The sequence below is a fragment of the Struthio camelus genome, chromosome 13 (assembly GCF_040807025.1).
Source record: "Struthio camelus isolate bStrCam1 chromosome 13, bStrCam1.hap1, whole genome shotgun sequence".
NCBI lineage: Eukaryota > Metazoa > Chordata > Aves > Struthioniformes > Struthionidae > Struthio > Struthio camelus.
This window is the reverse complement of record NC_090954.1, coordinates 13,678,483-13,687,652: the sequence shown is the minus strand read 5'-3', so window position 1 is coordinate 13,687,652 and position 9,170 is coordinate 13,678,483. Positions and strand designations below refer to the sequence as shown.

The following is a 9,170-nucleotide window of genomic DNA, read 5'->3' as shown; positions in this document are numbered from 1 at the left end:
TTTTTTTTCCACTTTATAGTATATATGTTATAGTTTATTTATAGGCAGATCACTTCACTATTTACAGTACATGAGCGTAGAGATTCTACAGTCTTTGTGATGTAAACAAGTAACTCCACGGCAGGGGGAGTCTGAAAAAAGAAGCCAGTTCTGAAGTATTTACACAATTTAAAATAGAACTTTTATACCCACTGGATAGATATAGATAATACATTGAGCGATTTGGTTAAATTATCTATGAAACTATAGAATCTGACAATGTAAAAATACAAGAAAACGTTCTCTTGTTTTAGAAGGTAGACAGTTAAATCACACTAGAAATAAATCTCTTTTTAAAAATAATAACAATAATAATAATAAAGGAAAGGCATAAGAATCCATGCCGTCTCTTAAGGTTAAAGTATATTACATAAATAAGGACACAACGGAACGTAACTGGGAAAAAAAATTAAGTGAAATATAAAAAACCGCTACCAATCAAAAAAAAAAGTCAGACTAAAACCTTGATTCTTAATCACAGAGGGATCAATTCTGCTAGTTTTACTTACTCTGCAATAGAAAATCACAGAGGTAAGTAAGTAGTACTTACTCAGCATGAGAAAGGGAGGCAGAATTGGCCCCTAATAATTATTAGCAGTGTCCTTTTATTCAAAAAAAAAAAAAGAAGAAGAAGAATTTAGCTTTTATTATAAATAACAAAGCAGATGTGCCCCTTTTTAGGTGAAATTCTTACACCTTTCTCAAGAAATGCATCAATTTAATCTTCCTCTCTTTCTCACATGCATACACACACTCCCTCCCCCCCGTAGTATGTAACTCAGTTTGGCTCTCTGATAAATAATGCCCCTTTCAGTGCCACCTGGTGCGTTACAACCAGACTTCCTAAGCTACTACCTGATTCCAGAATTGGTGAAGGAAGAGGAATGGAAAGCAGAAGGCTTTATTTGGCTCTATATTGCTTGAGATTGTCAGGGAGGAACTAAGATGCTTCAACAAAAAGGGTTTCAAGGCTCAGCTACGAGTAACAACGTGTTCAGCATAGTTCCAGAAAGAAAAAAAAGAGTACAAAAAAAAGGAGGGAGGGAAGAAAAAAAGTGCTGGTCTGTAATGCTCCTTTGCATGTACCAGTGCTGAAATCAGCCACTCGAACTGTAACCTCGTGACTGAGCTGTTGCTTCTTTAAGGAAGATACACAGCCCAGAAAGCTGCGCTGGGTAGAAATCGGGATAAACCTTTTCTCTGGGGCAACATCAAACTTAAAACCCTGGATTGTCCTCTGCATTCAGCCCAGACATTCAGAAACATTTACTCCTTTCCAAAGAAGTCCGAGGAATCCACTGGATTCCAAGCCAAAACGTATATCCCACCCTGAAACAATGAGAGTTCACGGGGCAAATCTGTGCAAAAAAGTGAATGGCCGTTGTACCACTAAATTCTTCACATTTAGCATCTCCCCACAGTACTTCAAGGAAACTATCAGAGGACACTCTATAGTTAGGTATTTTTTAAAAAAATAAATCTCCTCCTTATTTATTGCCTGCCGTAAGACACCCTTTTGCTCCCAGCTTGTCTCTGAGAGAGACCCCTTCTCCTGGCGGCGTCCCCCCCGGCCTCGCAGGCGCGAGGGGCCCCGTCCAGGGCCGCTGGTGCTGCGGCACATGGCCCACGTGCAGCGAGCTGCGGCGGCCTCAGCACGCGCCCGAGGCCGCTGGGCTCCCCCTCTGCAGCTGGGGTCGGGCTCGGCAGTGCTTAAAGCTACTCGTCCGGCGGCGGCGCCCCTCGCCACGGGCACCCTCCGCAGCCCCGGCGGGCGAGGGGCCGGGTTCCCTTCCCGCAGAGGGCTGCGTGCCTTTGGCTGCCCCCGCGCCGCGGGTCCCCTCTCCCTGGGCAGCGCCCGGGGCCTCTCCTTGCGGTGGGAGTGCAGTGCCTGCCCCTGCGTCCTCTGTAGGACCCGAAACGAGATCGTAGTCCGTTAACGGAGGAAACTCCCATCCTCACCCTGTGCCAAAACCCTCTTTCCTCACCCCTTTGCAGACTAGAGCACTGCGAGCTAAAGAAACCTTTACATTTAAAACAACAAAAAAAAAAAGTGGGAACTTATTTTTCACCACAAACCTTGTGTGAGTGATTCCAAACCTAGCAGATATTCACGCCTGTGCTTCTCAAGATGAACATCCTCCCCACTCACCGAGTCTTAGAAGTCGCGGGCAGCCCTTGGAGCCGCCCAGCAGGCACTGCAAGCCCCGGCCCCTCTTGGGCTCCCCTTGGAGCCCCCAGCAGAGGGGCGCGTCGCCCCCAGCTCCTGCCGCAGACGTACGTGTGAGTGCGTTTCCTGCACCTCTGCGCATATTGCAAAAGTCCAGGAGATATTTCTCAAGGGAGGAGGGAAAATAAGCCATCCAAATTAAAAAGAAAAAAGGAAAAAACCCTACCCACCCCCCCCACCCCCATTTATAGGCTTCAGGCAACACGAAGACCACTTATTGCATCTCTTCCTATCCTAGGACTGCAGTACTGATGGGCTCTGTGCGTTACGAGAGCTTCCTTTCTCTTCAAGAGACCCTCACTTGATGCGCAGAAGCTCTGCAAAGGTCATTGGCTGCTGGCTGACACGGGAAGTCCAGCCTCAGGAAAACAGTGTGAAATTTTAAATCTGGATACACGGAAACCAATGCTTGTGAAGCGACTGAGTGATTCACACAGGAGGAGGCTCCTTCCGGGCTCTGGAAAGGCCTCCCCTGGCTGCTGCATTCAACCCTTGCACGTTCGTCATGTTTGATGCATTCTCCATCTGGGACCGAGCCCGGCTCCGTGGGCTGTGATCCGGCCTTGGACTGAGCAAGGAGATGGAAGAATTCCACTTAGCTTTTTTTTTTTTTTTGATTGATTGTTTTCTGAAAAACATCAGCACAGCACAGGACAGTACTACCCACCCTAAATGTGTCGCTATATACATTCTACATAAGCTCTATAGCAATCACATGTAAACATCATTGTTGTGAGGAAATACTAGGACAGAAAAAGGCAAAGCTACAATGAGGCAATTGCCAATAGCAGATGCTCAGTCTCGGCCAGAGTTACTTGTGTGTGCTAAGTTGGGATGAGAAGTGGGGGAGAGCCTGTGGCTGTTTCACAGGAGAGATGTCGAACCTTGCTGCTACTCTGGGCTGAGACTGAAATGGCACAAGGACTATTCCCTGACAGTGATTATCACTGGTGATAAGATTTGGGAACTGCAGTTCAAATCATCAAGTAGCCCATGGGACGTTACACCACCTAGCTGGTCGTTTTCAGAACCACGGGTTCCACAAAAGAAGGGAGAAATAACCAGATAATTGTGCTGGTATCATCGCTTCTGGTATTCTTTCTCCTGCTAAAGATTAGCTTATGCTGTAAGTGGTGCATATAAGTCCATAGAGCAAAGGACCACATCAGCAGGATTTAGGTTCCTGGAACTCAATCTCATGCAATTGCAGAGACTTTGGTCACACTCCCTGTAAGATGAAATAATATCCACATCAAGGAAATGAAAATAAAAACCCTAAGTCATGTATAGGGGAGACCCCAGAAGACTCTAATCTATCTATTGGCAGAGTTAAGGCTATAATCTATCTACAGAGGATGGCTGAATCCCTAGTGGTCTCTGTGTCTGGAAAGCAAATGGAAACTATGGAGATGGCTTGAGGAGTCAGCAAGATTTCCTCGTCCCTCTGGGAAATGGTGTCTCTGGGTTTCCTCCAGCCAGTGGTGGGGTCCCTCCCCTCCCAGCTCTCCCAGAGATGGAGGGCAAGCGGATTGCATGGGGATGCTGCTTGAGCATGCCTTAAATCCAGCGTTGCCAGGAGGCCTTGCCGGCCCCCGGCGAGAGGCAGAGCAGGTTAGCGCTAGCCAGCAGGCAGGCCATTCAGGAGACACAAACACACTGCGAAGCTGCGACGCTTCCTTCACACTGCTAGACATGAGCCTTGGCTGAGGAGACAGAGAGGACAGCAGAGAGTGGGCCAAGACGGGTTGATGGGGGTAGGGGGAAGGATCCTGGTTGCCAACCTGGTGCTGGGAAAGTGTATGGCTTTTAGATACCAGTCAGAGAAAGGGCAGCGTGTTGGAAGGGGCAGAGATGTTCAGCGTAGCTGCCGTGTCCCCTTCCCCCTTGCTGCGTATGTGGGTTTTGGGCTTGCCGCCAGGCGGAGATGAAAAGAAGGATCTTCGCGCCCCGGTTCCTTTGCACGCGGCGGAAGCGAGCTGCGATCGAGTCGCCCGGCCCCAGCTGGTTTCCCAGCTGCTGGAGGGACGAGGTGGGCACGTCCCACCGGGCCACCCAGGCAGGACCACGCTGGCCGCGGGCTCAGGCTGCCGGGGCACCTCCCTGCGGGCTCCTCTCCTGCATCGAGCCCACGAGCCCGCTTTGGTATTGTTCTACTGCTGCATCCTTTCACCGCTCCTTTGCTTCACGCCTACCTACCGGCGCTGCTGCACGGCACGCAGGGCGCCAGGCTGGCCCGGCCCGACCCCTCGGACCTTCTCGCGCCCCAGGACTGAGCTCGGCCTCTGGTTCCCGCGGCCGGGCAGGGCCGGGGCTCGGGGGCTCCAGCCACGCGGGCGAGAAGAATGGCTTGACAGCAAAGTGGGAGACCCCAGTCCGACGGCAGAGCGCCCCGGTTCGCTGGCGGGGCAGGCGGGCGCCCCCGCGACCGAGGGGCGAACGCTGGCTCTGTGATTCTGCTCTGACCCCCCATTTGCTCAGTGGCAAGTGCCTCATTACAGTGCATAGTTAAAAATCAAGGAAGCGGTACAATAAATCTGAATTACAGTACATCTGAGCCATAAATACATTTTTTAAGTATATACTTTTTTTTCTTCTTCTTCTATTAAAAATTAGTTTATAATCCTGATTCTATTCACAATTAACAATTTCATCATCACACACTACGGACAAAAATGTTATGGTGAACACAGCTGCAACTCCACGGCGGGAGCACGGGGCGGGGGGACGGGGGCAGGAGACGGGGAGAGGGGACGGAGGGCTCCTAGGCTCACCCTAAAACAACCAGTCAGAAGCGGGGAGACTAATGTGTGGCAGTGAGACATCGACACCATGGGGACTCACAGACAGAAGCAGCTTTGTTCAATGTAAACATCGATCGAAAGGGACAGCAGTCTCTCTCTCGCGCGTGCGTGCTCTCTCGCTCTCTCTCGCTCTCTCTCGCTTTTCATAGACTGAATAATTTCTTTGAAAACGTAAACATATTGGAAGTGCCTTGACTGAGGTAATGAGGTATTCCTCCAAGGTTAAGGCTGTTACCGATGCAGGCTTAGCTGGGCCTCCTGCAGCAAGCTGTCAAAATCCATGGTCTCGTACTTGCTTTTCACTGGAGCTGGGGAGGACTCTTCCGCGCTGCAATCTGGGAACGGCAGGGACACAACGCGGCAGGGTCAGGGAGGCCGGGCGCCCCGGCCCTGCAAGCCCAGGCACCTTCGGGCAGCAAGGTAGCTGCTTCCTGGTGCCTCAGGCGTGTAGGAACACCCTCCTTCTCCTGCAGGTAGGGAAACCGAGGCCGGAGGGGAGCTGCGCGCTCCTGCGTTACTGCGACGATGCACGGCGGGACCGCAGGGCACCGGGAGAGGGCGAAAGGCAGGCGGGCTGCCCCATCCCCAGCGCAGCCAGGAGCGGGGCCGGCTCCTCCGCCGGGGCGCTGGCCCGTCCTTGGGGCAGCCTCTGCCAAAGTGGGGGCCCAGCTACCCACCGAGCTGCGCTACCTCGAAAGGGGGGGTTAGCTGGGGCAGCTGTACCCCAGGCTTGGCTTTACTGACCCAAACAGCCTCCCCGCAGCCGGGAGCTTGCTCCTGAGCAAACCCCCCAAGAGAGGGGACCTCTGCACAGGCTCGCCCGCTCCCACCACGCTCCCCTGCCCGGCGCGGGGAGCGGGAGACTCTCGCCACGAGAAACCCCCAGCAGTTGCAGGTTCTCACTCCAGGCTCTGAGCAAACCCTCGAGTTACAGCTTCCCCAGGGTCCCCGCTGCAGGACTCTGTGCTTTCAGCTGACTAGGACTTTGCTGAGCATTAACCATCTAAACGCGAGTTTCTCAAGGCGGATGTCTGCCTCTGACCCTTTCTTGGAAAATTTTGGTGCAGTCTCATGTCCAAGAATGAGCTAAAGCAGAAAAATGTGCTGTTTCTCCCTCCTTTGAAAGGAACAAACGGCTGTTTGGCAGACAGGCTCTAGCGCTGCCCAGCACTGCAAGCCACACGTCGGCGAGACGCCTGTTCCCAGGATCACAAAAATCTGGCCAGATCCAGATGAGTTCTGAGCCTCTGAAAAATGGCAGTTTTCATATGATCTAGCCAGGTTTGTGACAAGCTTAGGAGTCTGCCTGTAGTGTTCTCCCACCTCTCTCATCAGAAGCTAAACAGAAATTGAGGAAATGCCAGGAATAACATTGCCTAATTTATGGCAGCTCAACCCCTTCGTGTGTATTTTTTTGATAGAGACATTAATGGTATAATTTCATTTTGCTTTTTCCATCTCATCCTGCACACAGGATAAATGAGATGTTAAGAGTGAGCCAGGCTGTGCAGTAAGGAGGCGGCTGCGGTCCTTGCAGCGATCAGCCCGTGAGGAAGAGAAGGGCTGGGAGAGCTGGGACTGGAGGGGGTTCTCCTGCAGCAGGAAGGCAGCTACACGCTGTCCTTGACCTCGCTCCCAGTAACACTGAACAACCATTTGCCAACGCTTTCACTGCAGAATACGATCTGTTTCTTATTTCTTAGTGCCCAAAATGGGAGACCCTGGGATTTCTTTGGATGAATAAATGAGTATTTGCACCCACAACCAAAATCAGAACAAGAGCTGCTCTGACCAGATTAAATACAAGGTGCTGAAGAAGTAGGCAGTACTGGACATCTAGAGATAAGTTAAGCCTTATAGCTTTATTTCCTAGGCCTCAGTACCTCATGCATGAAGTGGGATAACACAGCCACTTCACCTCCTGCAGAGGGTATAAAAATAAATGCTTGGTGTTTGTGGAACACCTGAGGATCACAGTGACAAGGACTAAGCAAAGCCTAGATCACGTTTCACTTTCAGGACTAGCATAGCATTTTGCTCCTGTGCTTGACAGAGAGCTGCAGCCCTATCCCCCCCGAAAGAGCAGGTAAAACAAGACCCTGGTTGATTTTTTTAATGAATGAGGCAGGGGATCTGGGGAAGACGGAGTGTGTCCTTGCCCAAATCCATACAGCACAGAAAGAGTTAATGCAACTGCAGCACATCTAAGTGTAGTCATTTTGGATGAAAAGGACCTATTTAATGTGGTGAATCTGTCCTATGGAGCAATAAACAAGCCACATCACTTCTTGGGCTAAGGACTGCTTTCTCCAACACCTGGGAGGGGAGTTCTCTGCTGGAAAATGTCCAAACCCCCGAAGAAACACAGCTGAGGAAGCACGGGCTGTGCCTCAGCTGAGACTCAGTAGTTCTGGGCTGTGATGCTATTTACAGCCAACACACTCTGAGTCCTCAGGGCAAGTTGCTTTTCTTCTCTATACCTTTGCTCAGCCCCTAAGGCTTTGGAAACTAAGGACAACTACATGAGTCATATGAGAGCAGGTGGGCTTTAATTATAGTCTCTAAAGGTTTGGGATCCTGCATGACGAGAGTTCAAAAGTACAACCTGCCATTACAGCTCTGCACCGATAAACAAGACACTGTCGACAAACCAGCTCTTGCTTTCTTACCCAGGTCAGCGTATCTGGTCCAGAAGAAGCGCCCGAGGCCACCAGAGCTGAGCTGAAACGAAGGCTCATTCCTCTTCCTTAGTGAGGAGCCATTCTTCAGAGATAAGGCGGCATGCTCTGAATACCGGTAGGTGATGAAGCCATATTTATCCCCCCTGAGCAACCAGAGAAAGAATTCAAGATGCGACGGACCCCACAGTCCCTCGTCTCTTGGCAGCGTGCCTTCCCCAGCTCTGTGCCAGCCAGCTCTGGCCCTCCATGCTTTCCCTGTGCAGAGCCACCCTTGCAGTGGGGACAGGTACTATACAGGGCAAAAAACAGCCCTAGGATGAGGGACTCACTGAGCCTCATCTCCTAAAGTGCTGAGAGCCAGGTGCAGCTCAGCTCAGCTCAGCTCACTGAGGGCCTCTGGGGTTGGATCCGTTCAGAACATTTCACCCCACCTGCACAATGTTAGCAGCCCACCAGCTTTGCACACTGCAGCTGGGCGCACAGCTGAGCAGGCAAAGTCCAGAAGCAGCTGCTGATATTGCTCCTGGGAGACAGCAGTTGCCTTTTGCTTCCGCGTCCCGAGGGGAGAAAGGCAGGCATGCACCCGCCCTGCGCTCCGCAGCCTCCCCAGCGCCCACCTGTTAGTCCTGGACAGGACCTGACACTCCACGATTTCCCCAAACACTTCGAAGCGCTTCTTCAGTTCGCTGGAGCTCATGTTGCTGGAGAGGTTTCGAATATACACCACCCGGCCTTCCCCCTGGCAAACACAAGCCAAACATTTATGTTCCTCTCTGACCCTGGTCTCTGCCTTTGCTGATGGGTGCTGGAAACGTGCGTCTCCAAGGAGCCCGCCTGCCCTCGCGATGCAGCACTGCTGCACCCGCTCCAAAAATCAGCTTCAGCAGGGTTACACCACATGCAGGCCCAGCCCCACGCTAGCCTGGTATTTCATTTCTGAGATGCACGTTGCTATCTGTGCATCAATTCACAGCTAGTTCAGGTGTCGCTCACAAGCAGCCTCTGCTGCAGGGCATAGCCATGTGCCACATCTCTTTGGACAGAGTTTCAGCCAGCCTGAAGCTATCACACAGCCTTTCTTCCCTTTCAGATTTCTCCTGCAGCTTCTCTAGCTTTTCCTGTGTTAAGTTGCCAGGAAATATTCTTAAGAATTTCTGGGGGCAAAATTAAATTGTGTTGCAGGGAAAAAATGTCAGAAGGGTGTGTGTGAATGTGTGTGTGTGTGTGTACAGCAGAACAATACATTACTTCCCTGCACGCACAGATGCCACTCACCCATGCACACACACAGTGCTGCCACGTGCCTCTGCCGCTCGCTCTCTGCAGCGAGGCTTTCGTCAGTTATGGCTTAGCAATTCAGGGATTCCCCTCGTTCACCACCCTAATTGCCAATTCCAAGTGCGTGGAAGCACTGACGTAGGA

The 9,170-nt window shown here is 51.3% G+C and overlaps 1 protein-coding gene across 1 annotated transcript in view; it reads right to left on the bottom strand.

Annotated features, from left to right (window-relative positions):
• Positions 1-651: 651 nt before the first annotated feature.
• Positions 652-9,170, bottom strand: part of PPARGC1B (PPARG coactivator 1 beta) — a 66,143-nt gene continuing 57,624 nt past the window's right edge. Inside the window, exons 10-12 of the mRNA XM_068959650.1 lie at positions 8,366-8,487; positions 7,737-7,891; positions 652-5,402 (exon numbers count right to left, since the gene is read on the bottom strand). Coding sequence (XP_068815751.1) covers positions 5,299-5,402; positions 7,737-7,891; positions 8,366-8,487 — 381 coding nt within the window. The 3' untranslated portion in view covers positions 652-5,298. The remainder of the gene's footprint in view (positions 5,403-7,736; positions 7,892-8,365; positions 8,488-9,170) is intronic.